A 27,085-nucleotide genomic window follows, 5' to 3' on the forward strand; every position below is an offset into this window, starting at 1 on the left:
GCACCATTTTTCCGACAGCATGTGCTCTCTTCTTGTCTCTGTCATGTTCTGGTAATTCACTAAACCTTTCAGACTTTCTCATTAGTAGTGTAACTGCTGTGGTGTCTGTGATCAGTGGCTGATGCACTAGCACGGCTTGCTGAAGCCTCAGACGATGGCCAGCAGTTTTTAACAGTATCTTTAAATTAAGGCATGCACTTTCTTTTTAGTTATAATGTTACTTCACAGTTAATGGAGTACAGTATAGTGTAAACGTAACTCTTATGTGCACTGGGAAACCAGAAAATTTGTGTGACTGGCTTTATTGCGATACTTGCTTTATTGCAATGCTCTGGAACTGAACTCACAGTATCTCTGAAGTATGCCTGTATATGCTTTAAGATAAATATCACCTGGGGGTGAAAATTAAGAAGTCTAATCAAAACTCTGGCTTTTTTCCTTTTTTCCTTCTTGCACACATTTTTATTGTGTGTTCTCTGTGCCAGGCACTGAGCTCTAGGTGCTAGCATAAAATGATGAGCAAAACAAACAAGGCCGCTGACATGGAGCTTTCCTGTAGGCAGGGTTGGAATTTTCTGAAAAAGAAGTTTTAGCTCCACACTTCCACACTCTTAGAAACAGGGGTACTGTGAAAGCCTCAAAGCTTTCAGAGCAGAAAGCAGATTTGGGTCTATTGCATTTCCACAGCAGGAGTTCCTGCACACTTAACTGGGATCAAAAGAAAACCTCAAGAGTGGGGAGTCTTGTGTGCTCACACCACTGACTTCCCAGTGATCCCCTCAGCATGAAATTTTGTTGTAAAATGTGAGCCTCCTTAAGTATGTTAGGCATGAACCAGTTAAATGGGGCTGCAGAACAGAGGGCAGGACTGCTGTGCAAGATAACTAGTTTTTTTTTGTTTTTTTTTTTGTTTTGCAGTACGCGGTCCTCTCACTGTTGTGGCCTCTCCCGTTGCAGAGCACAGGCTCTGGACGCGCAGGCTCAGCGGCCATGGCTCACGGGCCCAGCCGCTTCGCGGCATGTGGGATCTTCCCGGACCGGGGCACAAACCCGTGTCCCCTGCAGCAGCAGGCGGACTCTCAACCACTGCACCACCAGGGGAGCCCAAGATAACTAGTTTTTGAGAATGCAGTTCTTCCTTGTATTTATAAAATGGGCCTGTTGTTTGAAGCTACTTTTAGGCCAAGATATGTAAAACACTTATCTTCAGTGTAGCAAACATACTTAAGCAGATGCTTCATACCCTCGAGATGGAAGATACAAAGAAAGTTCAGACCATGGACATGTTTTATGCTACCTGAGATCTCTGCTGTCTTGTCAAGAGACTTTTCCTGCCACCTCAGCCTCTAGCTGGATTTCAGGCTAGTTTGTGCTCACATTAGTCAGTCACCTGCAGTCTGCATCATGCTCCTGTTAAAAAACTAGTACAAAATGTTCTTTCGATGTGTCGCCTAAACTCTTATTCTGTCACCCACCACTGGTCCTGATTCTGCCCTTTGTGAACTAGAGCTCTGACAGACAAGGGGATTTGGGAGGCTGTGTGGTGCAGAGAGGGGAAGGGCTAGAGGTAGGGTCTCTGCTGTAGGAGTGATGTTCAGCCCCTGGCTGACAGGTGGCCTTCACTCCCAGGGTGACTTGGAACACGGGCTGGTGGGGGGAATGCAGCGAGATACTGACACAGCCTTCGGGGGACTTGGGTGGTCACGGAGGCTGCTCCTGGAAGCCCTGCCACGTTAGGGTGAGATGACGTGACTCCCTGTCCAGGGGTGTTGTACCACCACTGCCCACCACCTGCAAGCTGTCTCATCACTCGGCATAAAGTATCCTCAGTTGTAACGTATACAAGGAGGCCCAGTGCAGCGTTTAGGAGTATTGCATGAGTTCAGATTTTGTCCAACACTTAACTGTGTGCAAGACATTATGCTTTGAATGCTGAACTAAACAGAGAAGAGAGGAATAAGCAGAGCGCCATAAAATACCCGCAGACAGAATTATTATGAAGGTGAAAGAAAAGGGGCTAAGGTACAGAATTATGAGGAACCGAAGTTAAAAGGGCTGCTCGGAGAAGGTATGGCTGAGGAGGGGATACTTAAAGCAGGACATAAAAGGTAAAAAGGAGCTGGCCAGAATGGGGTTAAACTGTAGTAGAAAACTGGTTTGTCACCTTCTTGGGAAATCCAGTTCTTTAGGTAAAGATGAAAGGCAGGTATTTGCAGCCTTGGTCACTGGGAGTGATGGCTGTCATGGCCACCCAGTTGCAAGGTACCTGTAAACCCTGGGGCTGTGCTGGTTGGGACCATTCCAGTGAGGACCACTGTACTTTGACCTAAAACCCTTTAGAGGAAGGTTAGAATTCCCTGAGGCGGCTTAAACTCACTCTGTCCAAATAGAATTTTTTAAGATAAAAGGAATTGGCCTAGGCCAGGTTCACTGAGGGGGCCGGGCTTTCTTGAGCCTCTGCTGATACCTCTCAAGGGAGCCTTATGTGCGGGAAAGGGCAGCACACAGACATGGCGTCAGTTTACTGAGAATGCTGAGGGAAGCATTCTTATTCAACCTGGGGAATTGGATTTGGTCCAGGTGACACAATTTCTTGAACAAGTTCATGATTGGCAGCACTTACCACAGGGTGATGGCAGTGGTAGGCTAGACATCCATCATGAAGCCTGGAGCATGGGTGCCCTCCTCCCTGCAGCCAAGCAGGTTCACTAAGCTCCAGCAGTTGCTGAAGAGTGGTACCTGGCAGAATATTTTAGAGCTCTGCATAATTTTATTCAGATACCATGAACATTATGTGCCTGCCTCTGGTTAATCAAGTATTCCTGGGTAGAAGTCAGATTGGACATGTTTAACGAGCACTTAAAATTATTGCTGTTGTGTTGTTTGGCAAGCAAATCTCAATGAATTTGAGCATTGACTCTCCTGGAGCTCTTGAATATTTTCTAGTTAATGTTGCCATTAGGTAGGAATGAGATACAGCAGAATGTCACATGTCAGATGTAAATACAGCCTTAGGATGGTGGCTTGCTGGCCACACACCTTGGTGTGATTGTCAAGACCAAGGCCTGCTTCTCTCTGTTTCTGAATACAGAGTTAACCAGTGACAGACTTAGGTTACTCAGACCTATGGGTTAAGTATAAGGCGAGTGTGCCTTTCTTAATTTATACTGAAGAAAACAACTATCCCAAAGACAAAAGACTTATTTTCATGCAGTAGAAACAAGGAGAATGAATTGGTGGAGTTGAATGGCATCAAGTGGTAACAGCCTGCTTCACGTGTGTCATGAACACCACATAGCTTCCCTCTGGGTCCTGATGGAGCTCCATGGTCAGTGTCTTGCTATTTGGCTCCCCTCTTATAAAGATTGACTGACCATATTTTCTTTTCTTTTTTTTTAGCCTTCTGACTGGTTACAGTTTAATTTTTGGCTGAAACTCTAGACCAGCAGTTTTCAGTTTGCTTTTGGATCTCCTGGCAGGGAGAGAGAGAAGGTTAAAACCGGTTTCATAATAATAAGAAGACATTATTTGCTTTTATTGCTCTCATTCTCTCACAGGTGTACAGTGGAATTTCCAGAGACTGAGTGGCATGCAAGGTGGCATCTTCTCTCTGACACTAATGGAATGTGTGCTGGTGGTCTTGTGTTTTAAAAATTTCTAATATTTGGTTGATGTAACCCACATAAACATAAGAATGAAGCTCTTTGGGGGCCTCCGTTTTTTTAGCGTGTTAAGGGGTCCTGAGACCAACAAGTTTGAGAACCTCTGTTTTAGACATATTAAAAGAGACACAGTTACTCCAGAGTGTCCTTGTTTTATTTATTCAACAAGTGTTCATTGAACACCTCCTGTGTGCTAGGCACTGTGCAAGGCTGAACAGCAGCAGCTTCCTGGTGAACATATTGTTCCAGTAACATCTTTTTATAAACCTTGACAAGTGCCAGGAAAGAAATGAACAGAGTACAAGGACAATGAATAATAGGGGTGAAAAGCCCTTTTTGAGGAGAAACCTGAGGAACAGCCAGTTGTGCTGGGTGGGGTGTGGGAGCATCCCCAGGAGGAGCAAGAGGTTGTGGAGTGCTCGGTGACCAATGCCGAGTCGCAGAGCAGAGAGGGAGGCTGGACTTGGGGCGTTGGGGCCAGCAAAGGGGTTTCAAGCAGGTCTCTGAATATTCTTTTAGATTGTGGGTCGGGGAGGGCGTGTGCTTAAAGAGGTAACTGATTTCATTTGTCATCTAACACATTTGGCTTTAGAGGAAGAGCCTTAACATTAAGTTTGGGGTCATCTTTCTTATCTCCTGTGTTCCTTGTCAGTCGCATTCTCCCAGGCCAAAGGTTCACCCGCCAGGTGAGTAGCCTGGGCAGAAACTTTTTTCATCCCAGTGAGTGGACAGTGGTTGCCTCTGTTGGAATGGGGGCATTTCATCACAGATATACCTGCAGGTTTACTCTGTAGACGATCAAGCAGTAGTAGTCCACCTGGAAACCTTCTTCTCAGTGGAGACATTCCAAGAATGGTGTGTGTCACATTTCTACATCTCTGACTTTATTTGCTCCTCATAGTAGCCCTGTGGATTATTGACCTGATTTTTAAATGATTAAATTCCTGCTCCAAGTGGTGTGCTCTTGGGAGGTGGTGTGCTTAGTGGAGTGACCCAGGAACACACACAGACTGAGGACTTTGGAGTCAAAAACCAGTGCTTTTGCTACCACCTCAGAATTTTCTCAAAGAATGATTGGAAATAAAAATGCATTTCAGGGCTTCCCTGATGGCGCAGTGATTGAGAGTCCGCCTGCCGATGCAGGGGACACGGGTTCGTGCCCTGGTCCGGGAGGATCCCATATGCTGCGGAGCGGCTGGGCCCGTGAGCCGTGACCGCTGAGCCTGCGCGTCTGGAGCCTGTGCTCCGCAATGGGAGAGGCCACAACAGTGAGAGGCCCGCGTACCACAAAAAAAAAAAAAAAAAAAAAAAAAAGCATTTCAGTTCTATTTGAAAAGTTAAATATTTAGGGACTTCCCTGGTGGCGCAGTAGTTAAGAATCCGCCTGCCCATACAGGGGACACGGGTTCGAGCCCTGGTCCGCGAGGATCCCAGATGCCACGGAGCAGCTAAGCCCATGCGCCACAACTACTGAGCCTTTGTACCTAGAGCCTGCGCTCCGCAACAAGAGAAGCCACCGCAATGAGAAGCCCATGCACCGCGGCGAAGAGTAGCCCCCGCTCGCCGCAAGTAGAGAAAGCCCACACGCAGCAATGAAGACCCAATGCAACCAAGAAATAAATAAATAACATAAATTTATTTTTAAAAATTTATTTTAAAAAATTAAATATTTAAAAGAAGTCTGTAGTAGTAAAAGGGTCCTTTTGATTACTAAATAACTCAGAAACCCAGCCCTTTCACCATGGTATTTCTGGTGGTTTAGGGGCCTTTATATGGTTACACTTATAGTTTCTGGGAATGTGAAGCCATCTTTGCTCAGAAATCATTGTCTTCAATGTAATTTATTGAAAACAAGTTATGTTTGCAATATTCCCAACAGTAGCTTAAAGACCTGCTTTGTAAGATGAGCCATGAGAAAGTCCCTTCAGCTGTTGTCTTCCCTGTAGCAGTGCTGTGACATAGGCCCCTCCTTATGCTGGGGGCATATTATTATTCACATAATTCCAACTCTCTCTAAAAGGGCACCGAAGAAAAGAATTCAGTGTTACTGCTACTTGCTAGACAAAGCTGAGAGTCATTTATAATGGAAATCATTTTAGAATTCAGTGGTTTTTATTGTACACTCTCCTCCATGAATTCTGTATTGTACGTATTTTATATTGACTTTTTTAGCGGTCAGTTTCAATTATTTGCTATTGTGAAAGCTTGTTCTTGGCCCAGTCCTTCATCAGGCGTCAACATGTGTGTATCAGAGCAGCCACAGAACTGGCCTCTCCTCTTTAATTGTAGATCATTTTGGAAGTTGAATACAACTGGGTGTTTATTTTTAGAAATCAGATTCTCTCTTAATGAAGCATTTCTTTTCACAGAGGAAATTCTGCACTAAGCAGAAGGTTTGCTGAAACGCAGTCTCAGTCTGTACATTGCAGTGTCTAAACACCAAGTGAGACTCTATTTGGCTTTATTATATGAAGTCAGGCCTGCTGAGCAGCAGTAAGGACCCAATCACTCTCTCTTGGTTTGGGGACAGGAGCACGGTAGCATTTAGTAACCTCCTGAGCAGAAAGTAAAGGTAAGCAGAATTTCTAAAATGGCCCCCCAAAGATGTCCCACCCTGATGCCCAGAGCCTGTCACTATGATGAGACATTGCTGTTGAGATCATTGTATTAATGGAATCACATGAGCTCTTAAAGACAGAGAGCTTTCTCTGGCTGGTGGCAGAGATTGGAAGCAAGAGTGGGCTTGAAGATGGGGAGGGATGGATGGGGAATGCAGGCAGCCCCTGGCTGACAACCAGCAAGTAAACAGGTCCTCAGTCCTAAACCTGCGAGGAACTGCCTTCTGCCAGCAACCTGAATGAACGTGGAAGTGCATTCTTCCCCAGAGCCTCCACAAAGAAGGGAGACCCTGAGCAGAGGGTCCTATCACGCTGTCTGTCGCATGATACATTTATGGTTTTGAGCCACTAAGTTTGTGGTAATTCGTTAACATGGTAATAAAAATCTAATACAGGTGGCAAATGCCATCTTTGTAGAGGAAAAACCTCTCTCTTGATAGCTGTCAGAGCCCTTCACTTTCAGAATCTCTGTGCTGACGATGTAACATGCTTTCTTTTTTTTTTTTAAGATTCTTTTTTGATGTGGACTATTTTTAAAGTCTTTATTGAATTTGTTACAATATTGCTTCTGTTTTATGTTTTGGGATTGTTTTGGTGGCGAGGCATGTGGAATCTTAGCTCCCTGACCAGGGATCGAACCCTCAACCCCTGCATTGGAGGAGAAGTCTTAACCACTGGACCACCAGGGGAGTCCCTAACATGCTTTCTTGATTTAGCCATCTTCTTTTACTTATTTTGATATTTTTGTTTGTTACGTTTTTTTGGTAGAAATACAGTAGTGCAATGACTTTCAAATTATGTTGACCATAATCCTTTGTAAGAAATAGTGTTTACATTGAAACTCAGCTCATTGATACACACAACTGAAAGAAAAAGTTCCCCCAAAGACTTAATCATCATGTCAGATGCACTTTGACATCTGTTTTATTTCATTGTTAAAAATGTAGGGCATGACCCATGAAATCAATTTCTTTACCAGTTTTTCCAGAATTGGAAAATCATTACAGTTGGTTGTGCAGTTTTATTGTACTTCTTAGACTTTCAGTCTCATGTTACTTTAAAAATAAATTTGTATTTAGGAAATACCTGTTCATGGTTAAGGGGTATCAGGTTGGAAAGGGTCTTCATGAAAAGTCCGTGTCCCTCCTGCCCGGGGTCCCTGCTCTCCTTCCCTGTTTCACAGGAAACCACTGTTGGGAGCCACTGACAGATAGTCTGCACGTGCCAGCATGCATGGTGTGGCTCTCCTCTCTGCCTGCTCCCTCCATATACCCCTTACTGCACATAATGAGCTTTCCCTTCTGCTAATGATTGCCCACGTTCCTTTCTATCGTTGTACCAGTATTAATCAGATACGAGCCCACGGGCAATGAGGTTATGCCAACCCTTTGCTCCCCCAAACAGTTTTGTACAAACCTCTTGCTGCATATGTGTGAGGATGAATTCCTAAAAGAGTTGCTGGGACAAAGTGCACGTGCATTTGTAATTCTCAGCGAAATTGCCATCTTAGGAGGGAGGTTTACCAGGTTGCTTTCCCACCAGCGATGTGTAAGCATGCTTGTTACCCCGTACTTTTGCCAACACGGGTATTTGATTTTTTTTAAACGCTTTGTTGTTGATGACGATGGTATTTCTCACTGGAGCTTTAGTTTGTGTTTCTTGTTGTGAGAGAGGTCAAGCATCTTCTGATGCTTTAAGAGCCATCTGTATTTCCTTTCCCATTTTTTGATTAAGTCATTGATTTGATAAATCTAATTTGAGGTCCGTCGTAAACACGAGCCCTCTTTGCACCTTGCCCTCCTTCTCTAGTCCTTCCTCAAGTTCCTTCTGGCTTAAAAGCAAACAAGCCCAACCAGACCATTTCTTGTGGCCCCATACTTGTTGATGAAGATCAGATGGGCTGATTCACTCTTGTTAGGGAGCAAAATGTTTTAAATGTAGCTTTGCTGGTAAATGAAAAAGGGCCCAGTGGGGTTTTGCAATAGGGGAGGAGGAGGAAGTCGCTGAGAGGGAGGTTGGAAAGTAACGTAGTGGAGGGAGCAAGGGAAGGGAGTGAAGCAAAAAGCAGGCGGGGAAGGGTAGGGTTATGGAAGGTACAGCTGGTGTCCTGCAGGGAGGAAGTCCCCTCCAGTGTCAAATTGGTAAGTTCCTGCCACAGACTGAGAACTCTGCTTGGTGAGTCTGTTATGACAGGCCTCCCAATAGCAGTAAGTTCTCTTAAAGGGAAACAGGTGGGGGCATGCCAGCTTCTACCAGGGATACATGGAAAGTTTTCTATTCCTTATATGTTTTTGGCAGTCTTGATAAAATAATTTAAAACAGTGGGTTGATAGGAAAGGCAACCATTAAGTGACTTGAGGACAGCAAAACAAACATGTCATTCCTAAGAAATAAAAGCAACTGGTATTTAGGCCTAGACAGAATCCAGAGGTTTGTTTTGACATAATTGATGACAACATCTTAAAAAGAGGGGATTTTTATGAAAATTTTTTTGTAATGAGATTGCTTTACATTCTTTTTCATGACCGGAAGGTCTCTTGTTTGAGAACCAACAAAGAACTTCAGGAACAGAGGGCTTAAGTTTTCTCAACACATATGAATTTTCTCGTTATGAACAGTTACACCTTTTGTCAGTAACTGTGGAGTCCTGTGTGGTCTGATCCTCGTGGAGGGGAGAGGGTGTTCTCTGGCTTTGTGCGGGGGGCATAGAGTCTCCTTTTCCCTTGAGCCAGCACAGCCTCCTGAATGTCACCCTGCCCTCTGCTCTCAGGAGGAGCTGGGGAGCTGTTGGCCCGAGCCTCTGAGAGGGGACTGCCAGCCCCTTGACTTGTCTTGACCTCCCTGGTTGGACCCTGGAACTGTGTTTGCAGCTCTTGGCTTCATTTTGTCGTTGCCATTGTTGATCAGGCCAGTCTTTTAAATCCTCCTTGGTAGGTTGACAGATTTTACTCGGCCTGATACCAGCAACAAGTTAAGCTCTCTAAAGTTGCTGTCACTGTGCTTTGATGATCATTCTGTGCGGGGACTGGTCCTGAACTCTCAGCATGTACTCCTCTTTAGCTGGTGACAGAAGGAACCTCTACGGGGACTGTGATGGCCCCGTGAATCTTGCTCATTTTCTCGCTCTTAAGGAGAAGGATCCTGGATAAGGCATTTGTTGGTTTGTATGTATGTAAAACAACAGTAAGTAGATTTTAAAATTTCCCTTGTAACCTCATGATCTAAGAAGAAGGGAGACTTTTGCTCTGTTATTGGGAGGCCTGTTGAGGCTTGGATATTACCTGCTGAAAGTGTCTTGTGATGTTCTTTGTGGGATCAGAGAGGATGAAGTGAGGGCAGGAGCACAGATAGAGGATGCCGAGGCTGTTCCTGTTTCCCAAACAGAGCAGGGGCTTGGGGCTGCCGCCATCCTGCAGGCCTGCCAGTCTGCTGCAAGTACAGACACGACTCTGTGTGAGTCCCCGTGACACACCTGAGACAGGAAACTCATGGGGAAGGGATCACAGATGTCAAGTGTGTGGATAGTCCGGCTGCTTCCTCGGTGCAGGTTTTGTTCTGCTCCAAGTCTCTGCCTCCTACCACTGAGCCTTGCCAGCACAGATGTGTGCTAATGTGATCGTTACCCCGGACTTCCCGTTCTCACATGAATTACTTGAGGTTCAGAACGGGAGTGAGAGGCCATTTTGTCTTGGTTTCAGCTTCCCATCTGAGACCTGCCTCCTTTCAAAGACACTGATCCTGGGAGGGCCTCATTCTCCAGATACGACCCCACTTTCCTTTCACAGGGTTTGCTTTCCCTTCAGAATACAGGAAAGTACACGTGGTTTCAAGAGGCTCCTGTCCTTAGAATGTAACAGGGAGGGAGATAACTAGGTATTGCCCCCGTCTTCTTGGTGAGCAGTGTACTTTTCCCTTGCTCACGTGGGGAGGGCAGTTCCTTCTGTACCTCAGTCCAAGCGACTAAGCTTGACCCAGCAACCTAGAGGATGGAGAGCTGACCTCTTAGCAGTGAGGGACAAGGACGTGAACCTACATTCCTGTCCTCCCTTCCTCCCAGGTCTACTTGGGGAGGCGTGGTGACGACGCTTACTTTTCTACACCATGACCAGCTTGTGGCCTTGCCTACAGGTGCTGAACAGAGCTGCTGGTCACCCTCACAAGTTAGAGAAGGGAGCAAGAAGTTCAAGAAGGCTCCCCATCTCAGAGTGGGGCTAGGGCTGAACATCAGAGAGCAGGCTGACTGTAGGAGCTGGGGACATTAGTGTGGCTCTCCTCAGCCTGCCTCCGTGCAGCGACTAGCAGTAAAGGCCCTGTGTGCTCACCGCAGGAGAATAGACAGAGGAGCCCGTGGTGGCTGCCTGGAGGAGGGCACAGGAGAAAGCAGAGGTAGCTCGTGCAGTGGGAACATAGCAGCATAATATTGAGACCGCCGCCCCCCACACACACACAATTTGTTTTAGAAAGAATCGTGACCAAGTAGTGCAAGGTTATTGGAGGGATGTCATTTTCGTGGCTCCAAATAAACTTTAGATTCTCAAGAAATTTGACCAGCAGTGCTCTTATGGAGAATATACGCAACGTCCATGTGCACATTCAGCTAGAAGGTAAGTGTGGATTCTTTGGTGACTCAGAAGGTGTGCTCATTGAGTAATGCTGCATCGTTCTAGCACACACATGTAGCACGATACCATGTAGCCTCTTGGATCGAGCTTCTTTAGGTTGAGCTGGGTTTACAGTGATGTATCATCCCCATGCTGGGCAGCAAGAGTAGCCGTCCAGTGGGCACCTCAGTCAGAGTGCCGGTTCTGTCTGGCTCTTCCCAGGCTGGTGTATTCGCTGGAGAGGCGGCAAGGTGGGGGGAGCTGTCCTGGTGGCTGATGCAAGTCTGTGGTCCCACAGCTGGGGTGACACTGAGCAAGCGTGGAGCCAGGTGGTCTCTCCAGAATCAAGAAGCAGGGCTGAGGGCCACTGGAGTGGGCCTGGGGAGGGCAGGGAGGAGATGTCAGCTTGCTCTTGATAACAGACCCACAGTACTGTCTCCCTGTGGCCCTTGAGTTGTCCCTCAGGATAACTGTCCTAGGCGGGGAAGAACACACAGGGTGCTGTGAGGGCCGTGGAATCTCAGGAGTCAGTCTTGATGAGGCCTGGCAAGGGCCCCACAGAGGCTGGAGTGGGAGGCTGGGGGACCCTCGAGTAGTGGTCATGCATCCTCAGCCCAGCTGTGCTCCCTGATCCTATTTCTCTCCTCCACTTCTCTTCCCATCGTGGTACTTCCTCACCCTCCCAGACTTTTCTCTAATTTTGGCTTGTTCACGACCCCTCAGAGCCCCTGCTCTATCTCATGACCTCTTGCTATACTTCCTTCCACGTTTACATGTTCTTGATAATTTTCTCAATACAGAATCCCAAGATTAGGACTCGGGAGCATTCTGTACTCAGCCCCCTCCTGGGCCTGGGGTTGAGCTCTGGGTTGGTGGCCCTGTGCTCAGGTAGTCTCCCTTTTGTATAAAGAGCGCTGGCAGGGTAGTGAGGGTTCGTGGACCAACTGCCAGGTGGTGAGGGAGGAGTGGCTCTCACATTCTGCCAGCGTCAACGAGGATGATCCCAGGTACCAGGTTAAAGAGTGCTGGGTGGGGGAAGCAGAGCTGGCAGGGAAGGTGCCTCATGTTTCTTTTGCATTTGCGTGTACTTACGGTGCTTGGTTTCTTGATTTATGTATGAACTAATTAAGTTTAGATGCTTAGAAGATAAATGACCACTGAATATACAGAAGGTTGATGGGGCTGTTCCAGAGTCTCAAATATTTCTTGGCTACACTTTACCTTCATCTGAGAAAAGAAGAGTGCTGCTTGGTTTGTTCTTACCTTGGCTCGTAGGCACCTAATACGTGCTATTCACTGAGCAATGGGCAGCGGCAGACCCAGTGCCATTCACAAGGAGGTGGTGTTTGCAGTCCCCTGGCTTTCCCTGAAAACTGACTGGAGGTGTGTTGTTGCAGGCTGGGGGCTCTTCAGTGGCATCCGCTCCAGTGTCCGCCTTCTCTCGCACTTCTGTCACGCCCTCCAATCAGGACATCTGCAGGTAATGCTCTGCTTCACATGCTACGGTGGTTCATGTGCATCTCAGGAATGAGCGTTCATGTCTGCAGGTTCTTGATTCTCCGTATGCCTCTGCTCTAAACAATCAACCTGGTATTATGTGCTGTTTGCTCACCAGGTACCGCGCGAGTCTCATTTCTTCACTTTGATGCCTATTTTCTTTTAAAGTTGTTTTTACTTCCTGTGCTTTTATTCCACTGCTCTCTGCATGCAGTTCCAGTGCAGTGTTTTCTGAGTGTTGTCACCACAGTCCCGTGCAGTCTGCTGTTGTCTTGAAAGCTCCTCCCTGCCAGAGTTCTCTGACACAAGGGCTCACTGTGACAGTTGTCTGTCAAGACACAGTGCAGGCATCAAAGAGAAATTCCCATGGCTCAGAGTGGGTCCAGGCCTTGAAGCCTGCTAAGAATACCAAAGCCAGAAGAACACTGAAGCTCTCAAAATCCCTGAATGATGTGGGTGAGAAGGCCCCGGATGCTTTGGAAAGTTTTGACTATGCGGAGAGGACTTGCTCTGAAGGGAAACTGATACTCCCTCAAGACCCGTGTCTCAGTATTAACAGGCTCCACCAGAAAGAAAAAAGAACACTGAATCGCAAACCTCTTGGCAGTTTCAAACATTCTTGTGTTTCATCCCTTTCCACCAATCGTTCAGCGGCCTCAGAGGTGGGAGCCGGCAAGGGCCCGCACGTCCTGCTTCTGGACGAGAAGGCAGATGGCGAGGCCGTGTCCAGAAGCCGGCGGCTGCTCCGGTACCTGTTCTCGCTGTCACACGGCTTGAGCACCAGCAGCCTGCACTGGTTCCACGAGCTGGAGAGCTGCACTGCCGGCCCGCACCCCGCCAAGTCCTCCAGCGGGCTGGCTGGGAGCGCGGGCTTCTTCTCCGACGAAACGGGAGATGATGACGTCTTTGAGGACAGCACATCCACAAAACCGAAGAGCAGGGTCCTGCGGGCGCCCCTCTGCTCGGTGGAAAAGGACAGTGACCTGGATGGTCCTTCCCCTCTCTCTGAAAAGGGCCCCCCCATCTCTCCCGTGTCCACATCAGGGGATGTCTGCAGGTTGGTTTGCCAAGAACCACCATTCTGGCCCTCTCTGCTCCCCACACCTCCGTGGCCTCATCTTGCTTTAATATGTGAAGTTTCAGGAAAATGAATAGGCAGTTGTACACAATTATGGATTAATAGTTTTCTCCAGAATAGATTATTGGTATCATTTGAAAAACCAATTTTTATGACATGGGTCCCAAGATAGTTTCATAGATGATAAAAGAGGAAGAAGCTACGCATATTAAAGGCCAAGCTGACTCTTCTCAACTAAAAATAAGTAGCTTTTGCATAAGGAAAGCGGAAGAAAAAATAGCATCTCCAGTCTTCCAGCTTGATGGTCTAGATATTAAGCATTGGCTTCCCCTCTCGACCTCGTTTTTACCCCTCGCTCCACCTGCGACACGGTGTGCATGGGGAAGGGCTGCTCTTCAGCAGCTCCTTCCTTCCTTTTAACTTGGATGCAGCCACCTCTGCCCAGGTCCTAACTCCACTTTTATCTTCCCGGGTGCAGCATCCTTGTCAGGCCTCCAAAAGCTTTCAGAATTCACTTTTGCCGCTACTCTTAGGCCTTCCGCATTCTAACCTTTCCCCAGTGGCCCCTCCTCAGGATCAGCTCTTATCATTTCTTTTAACAATTGGATCAGAAACCCCTCTCACAGAAACAAACAGCCGAGAGCCTGGCCTGGGCCAGAACCCAGTTCCTTTCAGGCCAGGTGTCCCTACCTGCTCTCCAGCTGCTGGAAAAGACCTTTCTGTTTCTCAAAAGTCTGTTAAGTTCCTTGAGGTTAGTAGCTACGTCCTGTTGCATGCACCCTTAGAAATAATGAATGATTTAAATTTCTCACTTATTGCTATGAGTGATCCTGAAAAAAGAAATGAAATTGCAGCATCTTATAATGGTTTTTCAGGTCCAGGAGAAGCACTGTGATTTCTCTGTTTACTCTCTGAGAGAGGACAGAAATATGTAGTTGTGGTGTGTGAAGGTGAGGTCGGTGATTATAGCTAGCAAGCAAAGTTCATCATCTTTTCAAGTCACTGGTATTTTTGAAAGGTAGAGTGCTGGTTTTGTTTTACACAGAAATTTTACCTCTGATTATTTTAATGTCATGTAAGTTCTGGAAGATGTTTCCTTAAATTCGTCTTTTTAGTGAAGTTCCTAAGTCTTACCCAAAATGACTGCTTTGTCATTTCTTATATCATTTTTTCCTCTCTGATGCCAAAAGCCACCCAGACTTTCCATGTTGGTGCGGTAAGCTAGAAATTTTTAGTTTGTAGTAATTGTTTTCATTTGTGTTTGTATGTTTTCGTGCTTACAGTCATTTTGTGATGTTTGTTTCGGAACGTTTTCCTTGGGGGGACTGACCTTCCACTGAAGCGTCATCTTCCCTGTTGTGTGGCCCTCCTTGTAATGACTGGCTTTCCTTCTGCCACAGGATCTGTCACTGTGAAGGGGATGACGAGAGCCCTCTGATCACACCCTGCCACTGCACAGGGAGCCTCCACTTTGTGCACCAGACCTGCCTGCAGCAGTGGATCAAGAGCTCCGACACACGCTGCTGTGAGCTGTGCAAGTACGAGTTCATCATGGAGACCAAGCTGAAGCCTCTGAGAAAAGTATGTGCGAGGCCACCCTCGGAAGTACTTTAGTTTCACTGAGATGAGCACCCAGAAGAATTAGCACCTGGGACTGGGTGGAGCCACAGTTGGCTTGTGTTCACTCCTTTAAGAAGTTGGGGCTGGTGTGTACATTCATGTTTTTGGTACTGATTTCCAAGTCCCTCCTCTCAGGAAGAAGCTCTTTCTGTCCATTCAGTCATATGATGTTTTCCTTTTCCTTAAAACTAAGACTGCCTGCTTGTCTGTATCAGTCATTTGGCCCTTGACCACAGACTGTTTTGTGACATCTTAGTCAGCGTTAAACTTTGTATGTATTAACTCTTCAGGCTTTGCCTCTAATTAGGTCCATATGGTGGAGATTAGTATCTCTCTCCAGCACAAAGAACAGCATAACATGGTAAATTTATTTCTGTATACCTGTGACAGGTGTTTCCTAGATGGGAAGTGGGGGCAGATGGGAAAAGAAAGGAACCACAGGCATTACACGCAACACAGCTCTCTTCAGGTCCCATGTCCGTGCTTCCTCTGAAAGGAGCCTCATCCGGTGCTCCCCTCCTGTGTAAACACTGGCCGTTCAATGTGTCTGTGTGCCCAGAATATGGAGAGGTTTTGTTTGGAAGAATAAAAGGTTTGTTCTTATCTCAAAAGTCATAAATTTCAAGGGGAATTACATAATCAGGTAACAGCACCGACATGCCAATTCAATGCTAACTTCTATGGTGATCACTCGTATCAGATATTCAGAGAAGGAAGTATTCATTGTGGGTCGGAGCTCTGGGGAAGCAGAGTGGTGGTAGCCTCATAGAATGTTTGGTGTTGAAGCAGTTCTTGGAAGATCAGTAGGATTTAGAGGGGAAGTGAAAGGACTCTAGAGAGGTCAGATTGTCTCTGGAGAAGAGCAGCCACCGCAAAGGTAGGGTGAGCATTTCAGGGGAGTGTGAAAGACTTGAACTGAATGTGTCTTAGAAAATCAGGGGGACATTTTAGGAGGGAAGCCAGATGAAGATACTGTGTCACACCATAGCAGAAGGAAATCTGGATGCTAGGGAAGGCAGGCGCAAACTACTTAAAAAATGTTTTGTCCCATAAAAGCCTCATTGTTTTTTTGGGTACCTACTCTATGCTGATTCTTCAAGTGAGTCTTACGGCACTTTGACCAATATAGATAGTCCATGAAGGCTCTACTTTCAGTTTATCCTGCATAGAACCACCTGGAAAGGTTGTGAGTAGGGCTGGCAGAGGATATGCAGTGTTTACACTTGTTCTTTTTCTCTACCTCTATGTGTTTTCTTCTGATTTGGAAACCAGTAAATGAAAAAGAAAACCTGGCTATTTGGAGTAAATTAATGAGCTCCTAGAGGAGATGGGACTGGCACAGACTGCTTGTACCAGGAAATCTTAGCATCGATTTCACAGTGTTGCTGCCCATGTAGCAGAGGACCAAAGAGTGAGCGCCCTCCACCATCACCTTCACGACATAGTGTGACCCATCTGCTAGTGTGTTGTGGTGTCATCAACCCCCTTCTTCCCCTCACTCATGCCAGTCAGCAAGTCACGGAAACTTAAAGTGTGCCACCTGGGTCTTGGGCCAATGTGCTGTTTTCATCAGGACCAAAACCATAAAGTCTTGTATCAAAGCCACTGAATGCCTGCTTTGCCAGAATAAGCAGCCAGGGGATTGCTGGTGGTGGTTCATAGCTCATCTTGATCCCAGCTTCTCTTCATTGCCTAGAAAGTTGGATGTGGACAGAACACCAGTGCCTGGTACCTGGTTGACGCCACATGGTTTAAAGGGAGCGACTCTGAGTGTTTGGGGAAATTCATCTAGCTTGGGAAAGGGGGAGGGAGGAGGGAAGCCAGTCTTAACCATCAACAAAGCTCTCACCCCATCGTAGCGCTTTACGCCCATGAGCCTGAGCCTCACGCTCTGTGCGTTGTCTTTCCAGTGGGAGAAGCTGCAGATGACAGCCAGCGAGCGCAGGAAGATCATGTGCTCTGTGACGTTCCACATCATTGCCATCACCTGTGTGGTCTGGTCCTTGTACGTGCTCATCGACCGCACTGCTGAGGAGATCAAGCAGGGGCAGGCAACAGGTATGTGCTCAGAATGAAAGGTGCACCCAGGAGATCCTGGATGGCACAGTGGGTCTTAGGATTGGGGTGTTGTTCCAGGTTGATTTTCAAATCAGACCTCAAATGTCTGGGCTTCTGGAAGGAGGCATCAGTCATGAGGCACTACGCATCCTTTTTGGATGTTTCTTTTGCTGTGGTGGTAGTTTTTAAAACCCAGTCAGGAGAGATCAAATCATGGAGAGAGAGAATCTCCATGAGTGCCCCCTGGAGGAGCAGGATAAAAGGGAGTGGACATGCTCTTCCACTCCTCCTCCAGCGAAGCAAGATTCGATAAGTTAAGAGTCCATGGTTATGGGAAGTTCAGAAATTGTGTTTTATTTACTTCACATCTTAAATAAGGTCGGCTGATAGGCTAACTGGGTTTTTTTCCCTTCCAGGAATCCTAGAGTGGCCCTTTTGGACTAAATTGGTGGTTGTGGCCATCGGCTTTACTGGTGGACTTCTTTTTATGTACGTTCAGTGCAAAGTGTATGTACAATTATGGAAGAGACTCAAGGCTTATAACAGAGTAATCTATGTCCAAAACTGTCCAGAAACAAGCAAAAAGAATATTTTTGAAAAATCTGCACTAACAGAGCCCAACTTTGAAAATAAAGATGGACGTGGAATCTGTCATTCCGACACAAACTCTTCTTGTTGCACAGAACCTGAAGACACTGGAGCAGAGATCGTTCACATCTGATGATGTGGAGGGTGTGTAGTTCTCCTGGACATCTGCGAACAGCTGAAGGAAATTGTTTACTGCCAATTGTGTACATTTTCTTATGTCGTTTAATAGCATAGACGGGGCAGGTGACTATTTTTAATGGCTTCTCTTTTTCTAAACCCTCCTTAGTGACTCCCCTGGAAAATCCTCACGTCAGCTGTGCACGGCTGGGTTCTGCTTCCGCCAGCGTGTCTACAGGAAGGGAAGTTGGAAGAGCCCGTAACACCGTGATGGGGCGCTGGCTGGGTTCTGGCCTGTAGTCTTGAGCAGAATGAGAGAATAAGATGCCAAACCTGAGGTTAGAGCAGGAGCTGGTAGCGCCTGGGCCCTGATGCGCCTCTTCCAGTTGGCAGGTCCCCCCACCGACCCTCTGGAGTGGAGTGTTGGGAACATCTAGCCATGAGGAGAGGCTTCCCCCTCACCAAGCAGAGCGCGGGGAGGCCGCCACTGACAGTTCCCGAGCAGACGGACCGTGGTGCTCTGTGCGTGGTGGTGAGTGATTCACTAAGCAAAGCAAAGCACTTTACAAAAAGAGAATCTGTATTTTGTAATATGTGTGTCCCGTGGGATTGACATTTAAAAGGACGTCTCATTTAGAAACCTTCCCTTCATGACCCTGATTATCTCTTTCACATTATAATAGATCTAAAACCCTTTTTGCCTTATATATGCTAAGAAATGTGACATCTACTCTGGACACAAGTCCATAAAAGGGACTTGTGACTCTAAAGCAGGACAAACAGGTCTGAGGCTTTTTCATAACACCTTGTGGGAATTAATGGATGCTAAATGGCAATTCGAGCATAATTTCTGTGGTTTTGAGCCTGTTTTGTGACAAGTCTTCATGTCATAGGGCTGCCCTGAATGTTTCTTTTTTTTTTTGGTCAGCCCGGAAGAAGGGTTCATGAGATCTAAATGAAAAGAAGCGAGTAATTAGAACAAAACTGAATATTTAAAAACTACTCCTTTAAAGACAAACCTCTCCAGTTTGTGCTGGCTTCACACTGATGGAGTAGGCATTGCATCGCCCTGGTCTGGGGCATGCATGCTGCAGGTGCTCCTGGGTGCCTGCCACTCAGCCAGCCCCTGCTCCTGGCACATTCTGTGGACCACTGCCCAGGGCAGAGATGCAGACGGGCTGGCTCTGGGGTGAGGGCCAGGAGTGAGCAGCAAACTGCCCTGGTCCACTGTGTCCCTGCTCCCAGCCACTCCCCTGCCCATTTGTCGCCTTAACTGGACTGAACAGAGAGGATCCTTTAGGGGCCCCTGGCCCTGCTATCAGTCCATTCTGTCATCAGGGATTATCTCCTGTACCATTTTTCATAAAACAAAACCAAAATTACTACCATCAAATGGCCTTTGTCCTTTTAAAAAGGTCTGCTTAAAATTCTGTTTCTGAAGACCAGTTTCATCATGCCAGGCAAACAAGAGTCAACTCCAGGAAAACAGGCCAGGGGAGTCTGCAGTGTAAGTTAGGTCTGCCCGGACGCTTACTCTCCAGGAAGCACCGCAGATGAGCATCTGGGGGGAGATGCCTGGGGGTCCTGCCCTCCATCCTCCGAGCCTTAGTTGCTTCATCCAGCTGTTAAGAGGAGGAAGCAAACAGAAGATGATTCCTTTCCATTTCAGTGTAGAAGCCCCATGGTTTGTTTTGAAAGCCAGGAGGAGGCTGAAGGATCTTTAAGCTCTGGAGGAGGGCTTTGCCCCGCCGTGGCTTCTCTGGTCTGGCAGCTGCTGTCCAGTTGTAGCCCATCCCTGGAAATAGGTCACCCGGCCCTCTCTGTCTCCCAGGGCATGTCCAGCCCGTGCCTGTGCTCACTGTGCCCCAAAGTGCAATTACCTACACCCCTTCTCAGCCTGGGGACACCAAGCAGCTACAGACTGTCCACTCAGGAGACTCCCAGGTCAGCCCTGCCTGTGCCCCTTAGGAACTGCCTGGGCAAGGCCCCTTGTCCCTCTAACGGCGGATGAGTGGTCAAGGGAAGACTGGGATAGCTTTTTAAGTGGGAATCTTTCCCTTTCCCCCCGGTGGAACCCCTTATGCTGGACTTGAAAAGCACTGAGACTTTCTGTAGAGAGGAGAGTGTGCTTAGGTGGGGATAGCCCCAGGGCAGCCCACCCAGTGTGCCTGGCGCCCTCTGTGGCAGAGGTGCCTTTATAACCATGACTGTTGTGTTGCTCCCATGCCCAACTAGACTGTCACGGGAAGCCCTGTCACTTCTTTTTAGGAAGGGCCTAAACACCATCTCGTCACCTCCAGCCAAGCTCCTGAAAGCCTCTGCCTGTGGACAGTCAGCCCCATGTCCTTCTTTTCTCCCCTGGGGTGGCACACAGCTACCCCGTTGCCTTTCTCTTTCCTCGCAGGTCCTGTTGAGCACCTCTGCCCCACTACTGAGTCCCAGGGCTAATCTCTTCCCCGAAGGGACTAAGGGTGAGTGCGAAGCCCTGCCAAGGTTGGGCTGTGCTGCCACCTAGTGGGAGCTGTGGATCTGCCAGGCATTCCTTTAGTGTCAGCTTGCTCTCTAGGTTCTTTTGGGGGCTTAATTATTCCCCATTTCCTCATCATTTTGCACCTGGCTTTAGTGAGAAGATGACACTTGGATGAACCATATAGAAACATTGAATGCGCTTTTGCAGGTCTCAGGGTCATGGGGGCCGATATTTGTAGGCCAGGTGAGGGGGAGAGGGAAGCAGCCTCTCAGGGGTGTCACCAGCCAGCCATCTCTGATTTGGCCTCTGTTTCCCTCAAATTATAGTTCAGCTGAAGGGCTTTTGTGCTTGGGTTTATTTTGAGATTTTCCTGAAAATTGTGAAAGACCTCTTCCTACCACAGGCCCCTAATGTCACTTCCTTTTTTACTTCCATCCACTCTTTTCAATCTTATGGGTCCAGTTACAAAACCTGCGGGTGTGCCTTCCTGGCTACAGACATACGGACCCCAGGCAGTTGGGCCCGTTCAAGAGCCTCAGCTAAGGCCTGCACGGGTCCGAGCTGCCCCTGCTGCCTGGTGGTCGGCTGCAGAGCTGGAGGAGGACTGGGCACGGCAGGGTGTAAAGATCCACGACAGTGTGGATTTGGCCTGATGCGAATACACATTTGAGATACTTTCCCTCTTGGATCTGATTTGAAATATGCAGCTTCCATCTCTAGTCCAAGGAAAGACTGAAACATAGGGAAGTCAAAGCATTTGTCTTTGTTTTGGAAGTAATTGTGCAACTCATCACCTGTTTAGATGCAGTGTTTGTAGGAGGTTGATTGTTAATAAAGACCAAATTTACACTGGCATGTGTGGTGTAGTTTCTAAAAGGCACTTCACATTTGAACTTTTTCTTAACTTAGAGAATTTCAAGTTATCTAAATGTCTAGTTTTGTATCCCTTTGTGTATGTTCACTGTTCTTCAGCATTACTGCTTGAATAATTCTCTGTATTGCGGGGGGTGGTTGTACTATACACGGGAGTATCTAATTGCAGCAATAAAGCTTTTCTTTAAAAAGGAGTTTTTCCATGAAAGTGTTTTCCTGCAAGGAGGCTGGGAACATTGGCAAGCACTCCAGTGGTCTGGACCCCTTTCCGGGTTCCTCTGGCTTGCACATCAGGAAGGTAAATCATGCAGACTCGCGTGCAGATTTGGTCTGTCCCTGTAAGGGAGGAAGGATCACTGGCAGTGGGTTCTGGAGGATGTGTGGGCGTGGGAGTGAAAGCTGAAGTCGTTCTCATAGGTGTGCTTGTCTCAGACATCCAGGCTCAAACAACTTGGACTCACCACACTCAAGTTCTCTCAACTTGAGAGAAGCCAGACTCAAGTTCAGGGTGTGTATGGCAGCACGACCATTGGAATGGTACATTGCTTAACTAGCCTTATCTGCTGAAACATATACTGAAGCACAGCCCAGCTGAGTGAGGGAACCGGGGCAGGGCCAACAGGGCTGCTGGCGATAGCTTAGCCTGGCTGCATCTCCTGGCTCCTGGCGGGGCTTCCCTGAGTAATGACAGTGCCGTTGATCCTCCAGTCTCGGGACTGCAAACCACTGCCGGGTCTGGGAGTGCCGAGGACGGGCACCTGGCTTCACCTTTGTACACCAGGTGAAAGGAGGGAGGCCAAGGTCGCCCCAGCATACTGCCCTTGGTGAGCCGGGAGAGTCTGTCCACGAGTGCAGAGAGACTGGGGAGCTAAGAAGCAGGAGGGTGCTTTGCCAAGTGTCCTCCTTGCCTGACTTGGGAGAAGAGGTCCCCAGAACTGAGTGGAGCTGTTGAGGCCCCTAGAGGAAGAGGTGCATCTGCTCAGGTGTGGGCTCGCGGGGGGAACGGAGGCCAGCGTGTGCCCCAGCCCTCCCCCAAGAGCTCCCTTGAGCTCAAGCGTCAGTTGGAGGGAGTGGCGAGGAGCATGGAGCTGAAAGAGGAACCTTCTGTAAGAATGCGAAGTGGGGACTGCCCATGAGGAGCCTCTACGCTTTGGGGACCCGATGAATTTGCGTTTGGCTGAAGAGACGCCCAATAAGGTCTTGTTGCCGGCGGGCTTGAAACAGTGCCACCCCCAGGCCTCTCTTCCCTTTGACACCAGCCAAAAAATGACGGGTTGGGGCCGCTGATGGCACACCAGTGAGGGGCGGTTTGAATCCTCTAGGTCGGGGGGGGGGGTGGCCCACCACTGCTCGCAGACCAGCCTCCTGTTTCATAAATGTACTTGTAGACATACAGCCTTGCCCTTCATTGACACTGTATTCAGCTTATTTCCTGCTACAATGGCAGATCGTATGGCCTGCAAAGCTTACAATATTTACATGCCCCTTTACAGAAAAAGTTTTCCAACGCTTGGCCCGTGTGATCAGCGCCCCCTAGAGTTGTTGCTGCACAGCCCACGTGGTGTGAGAGGCATAGAGGACCCTCTCTAGGACCTGTCTTTTCTCCCAGCCTCAGAAGTGCAACAGAGACCAGGAGTCCCACTGCACGTCGTCGGGTCAGGAAAGAGCTGAGAAGGGTAATTCAGCGGGGAGAGAGGGAGAGGGATGAGCCTGCTGTCCTGAGTTGAGAGTTCCTCTGGGCTGGCAGGCCCAGCCCCTGGGCCATCAGAGAAGCCGCATCGGCCCTGCCTCGCCAGGCTGCCTCCCCCGGAGCTGAAGTGAGAGGAGCACAGTCCAGGCTCTGCGGGCACGATCTCAGCGTCCCCTCCGCATTAGGTAGGCGTCTGGAGGTCCAGGGGTCCAGGGAGCCAAGCTGGGCTCCACTTTGTTCCCCTTGTCCAGCTTCCACCCTTTCACTGGAGACACACAGTGTCAGGCACTCGGCAGAGGGGAGCTGGCCCGGCCGTGCTTCCCGGCACTGCTGTGGCACGGTCTGCAGGGGGACCGGGGGAGATGGGAAAAGGCAACACAGGCTGTTGTGAGACAGAGCAGTCTCGTTATCCTTATTCCCCTGCTCTTCTGTTGTTAAAACGCCCTACCACGGAGCAGTGATGAGAGTAGCTGGCAGCACGTGGCGGGGGTGCTTTTTATGGATTGGTTGGTTCATACCAACAAAAACTTGGTAACACGATGTCCCTCCAGATTTTTCTTGCAGAACTTTTCTGTCCCATAAAATCCAGTCACCTGGAAACCCTGGTCCCGGGGCTCTTTGCTCAGCCATAGGAGGTGTGTGGTTCCCTGAGGACTGTATAAGTGCCTGTGTCACACTCCTGGGGGGATGCCCATAGCTTTTATCCGATTTTCAAAGTGGTCCGTGCTTCCCCTCCACAGGAACGCCCCTCACCCAACACTAAGAACAGGTACTCCAGTCTGACCCCCGTGTATAGCGGGGAAACTGAGGCCCAGGGAGGGCATTGCTCTGAGTCACGGACACCCCTCTGACTCAGGGCTCCCCTCCCACCCCACCCTCCAGATCTCAGCCAGTTTCTGGGGTGTCTGGGAAGAAATGCAGCCAATTTCCAATTCCCCCACCCCATCTGATTCCACCCTGTGGAGGCCCAGGCCCAAGAGACAGAGTTGGGCTCTCTGGGCTCATCCCACCATTTATGATGGAGGAAGCGAGGGAGGACGTGAAGCTCCTGGGAGCAGGGCTGCCCGCTGGGTTGAATTAGCATCTGCCTGGCCGACTTCTGCCTGTTGGAATCCTGCCCCCCAGAGGCCTGCTGGCAAAGGCTTCACTGCTTCAGAAGCGCTTGTAAATTCTTAAAATGTTGGAGATGAAAGGCGCTCTGGTGCGAGATCACCCAGAGGCATCACAGCAGGTGATGTGGAAGGCCCTGCTAGGCCCAGCTCTCTTCCAGCTGGCGGCCTCTCAAGGGTTCCTTCTCTTCGCTGAGCTTCAGTTTCCCCATCTGTGGACTGGGGCTGACACTCCCCACCAAGCCCCTTCAAGGCGAGCCTTAGAGGTCAAGGCCGTGCCGATGAGTCCCCACATTGCCCTTTTTGAAGGGTCCACCCAGGAATGTAAATTGGTGCAGCCACTATGGAAAACAGTATGGAATTTCCTCAGAAAACTAAAAACAGAGTTGCCATATGATCCAGTAATCCCACTCCTGGGCAAATACCCAGACAAAACTCTAATGTGGGGCTTCCCTGGTGATGCAGTGGATAAGAATCCGCCTGCCAATGCAGGGGACACAGGTTTGAGCCCTGGTCCAAGAAGATCCCACATGCTGCGGAGCAACTAAGCCTGTGCGCCACAACTACTGAGCCTGCGCTCTAGAGCCCGCGAACCACAACTGCTGAAGCCCGCGTGCCTAGAGCCCGTGCTCTGCAACAAGAGAAGCCACCGCAATGAGAAGCCCGCGCACCACAACAAAGAATAGCCCCCGCTCGCTGCAACTAGAGAAAGCCCGCACACAGCAACGAAGACCCAATGCAGCCAAAAATAAATAAATTAAAAACAAAAAACCGAGAAAACGCCCTCTAATGTGAAAAGATACATACATGCATCCGTATGTTCACAGCATAAATGTGGGTGGTGTGTGTGTGTGTATATAATGCAATATTACTCAGCCATAAAAGAGAAGGAAATCTTGCCATTTGCAGCAACATGGTGGGCTTAGAGATTATCACACTAAGTGAAGTAAGTCAGAAAGAGAAAGACAAATACCACATGATGTCACTTTTATGTGGAATCTAAAAAATGACACGAACTTATCTATGAAACACAGACTCAGAGACGTAGAGAATGGACTTGTGGTTGCCAAGGGTGGGGGGCAGGGGAGGGATGGATTGCGAGTTTGGGATTAGCAGATGCAAACCATTATATATGGAATGGATAAACAGCAAGGTCCTGCTGTAGAGCACAGGGAGCTATACTCAATATCCTATAATAAACCATAATGAAAAAGAATTTGTATATATATATATATATATATGTATGTATAACTGAATCATTTTGCTATACAACAGAAATTCACAGAACATTGTAAATCAACTCTACTTCAATAAACTTAAAAAAAAAAAGTCCACCCAATGTTCCTTCCCCCAGGCTGTACCAGTGCACATGGAGGTAAGAGGGTACTTTGGGCCCAGGGATCCTAAGGACACACTCACTGCTCCTCACTACTTGGGGTGTCAGGCTGGTGGGGGGAGGGTGACCCCTGGGCTAAAATAGAGCTGACCAGATGGCCTAGGGTGGCTGGCCTAGCACATCAGGTGTACACTTTCCTGAAACCCTGTGGATTCCACTGACCCAATTCTGAAGCCAAGGGCTGGGGGCTGGGGCTGGGTATGTGTGTAGGAGGAGACAGTGGATTGTCATCCCCAAGCTCAGGGCTGGCTCTGCTTCTTGGGCCTGAGGAAAGAAAATGCATTTTTTAAAAAGGCATGTTGCTTTCTCTGCCATAGGAGAAAACAGCCCCCAGCCCCCAAGACGATGCCTGGAATCTGTAGGGTAGGTGCCCAGCTGGGAGGAAAATATGGGAGCAGCACGGTGGTGACTTATGCCAGCCCTAGTCCACCATTAGGGCACAGAAATAAATACGGCGGGTCCCCCATCCTCCAGGGGCTCTAGTTCCAAGGGTGAGACCACGTGGGAGGATGGAAGAGGTTTGAACAAAGCCCTGGGGGAGAGAAGAGCTCTATCTGGGCAACTAGGGTGTCTCCCCAGAGGGGATGAGATCTGGGATGTGTTCTGAAGGAAGAGTAGGAGTTTCTGGGCAAAGAAGAGAGAAAAGCACCTTTTCTCCAGACTGAGGGTTGAGGGGAGGCTTTTGCCTAGACTGGATCATAATGATTATGGCTTTTTGGGGTTGGGGAGGGAATTGAGCTGTTTGGGGTGATTGGAACGTAGCATGTAGAAGGAGACCTGTTTTAAATAAACTTTATTTTTATGAAAACCAGTTCTTAATGCATTCAACAAGAATTTATTTGGGCACCTACTGTATGCAAGAAATTGAACTAAGCATAAATAGAACAGAAAGTGATCATCCCGTGTCCCCAACAAGAGCAAACATCCATCAGTTATGCTGCTCTGTGGGTCTTTCCTGCTGCAGAAGCGCTGAGCTGGGTGGTGGGCAGGAAACTACACAGTCCTCTGTGTAGGAAAGGTCCCTGCAGTGTTTACACACTTCGATCAAAGTATGGGATTCACTAGAGACTGAGGAACAAACAGGAAAATGCACCGAAGCTTAGCTATATCATGGTCTAACCTGGGGAGCCTTTGGTTTGAAGCCAGGAGCCTGGGGCCTGCGGGCAAATTCCCAGGAATCTGAAGGCCTGCCCTGCAGCCGCCCTGGGAGCCTGCCCTGCTGGGCAGGCTGGAGTCTGGGTGCCGAGCCCAGCCTGGAGCAGCTGGCCGTCCCGGAGTGAGACGGGCTCAGGCGCCACTCAGATGGCCACGCTGTTGGGAATCCGGTCTGGGGACAAGTAGTAATACGGCAGCTTCTTCTTCTTATTGCGCTCGGCGATCACGCTGACAATGGTGTCAAGTTTCTTACGGAATCGGGCCATGGCCTCCTTTACAGGCGTCTCGATAAAATGCTCCTCCGGGTACATGCCTAGGAACAGCTGAGGACCCAGACACGACAGAGACACGTTAATCTGCGATGAGGCGATGTAAACTGACAGGCCTTGTCCCACCCCCAGAGACCATCCTTTGGGAGGCAAGGCGTGTGCTCATCCCCCCATCTCCACCTCCTGCCACCTGCTGAGAGCGCCCCGAGAATGCTCCTGGGCTGGGAACTTACAGATCAGTGCCCTGCCGCAGGGTATAAGGCTATAAGGACGTGTAAAGGTGC

At 48.6% G+C, this 27,085-nt stretch overlaps 2 protein-coding genes across 2 annotated transcripts in view; one reads left to right on the forward strand and one right to left on the reverse strand.

Annotated features, from left to right (window-relative positions):
* The window catches only part of MARCHF8 (membrane associated ring-CH-type finger 8), a 101,308-nt gene extending 83,187 nt beyond the window's left edge, over positions 1-18,121 (forward strand). Inside the window, 7 exon segments of the mRNA XM_089897844.1 lie at positions 12,279-12,361; positions 12,593-13,435; positions 14,068-14,117; positions 14,120-14,207; positions 14,857-15,037; positions 16,987-17,134; positions 17,551-18,121. Coding sequence (XP_089753970.1) covers positions 12,279-12,361; positions 12,593-13,435; positions 14,068-14,117; positions 14,120-14,207; positions 14,857-15,037; positions 16,987-17,134; positions 17,551-17,855 — 1,698 coding nt within the window. The 3' untranslated portion in view covers positions 17,856-18,121.
* Positions 18,122-26,152: 8,031 nt separating this feature from the next.
* ALOX5 (arachidonate 5-lipoxygenase) overlaps positions 26,153-27,085 on the reverse strand; it is a 54,531-nt gene continuing 53,598 nt past the window's right edge. Inside the window, exon 14 of the mRNA XM_022569481.2 lies at positions 26,153-26,855. Coding sequence (XP_022425189.1) covers positions 26,676-26,855 — 180 coding nt within the window. The 3' untranslated portion in view covers positions 26,153-26,675. The remainder of the gene's footprint in view (positions 26,856-27,085) is intronic.

The sequence above is a fragment of the Delphinapterus leucas genome, chromosome 16 (genome assembly GCF_059928025.1).
Source record: "Delphinapterus leucas isolate spDelLeu-1000000601 "Yukka" chromosome 16, BTC_Dleu_Yukka2, whole genome shotgun sequence".
NCBI lineage: Eukaryota > Metazoa > Chordata > Mammalia > Artiodactyla > Monodontidae > Delphinapterus > Delphinapterus leucas.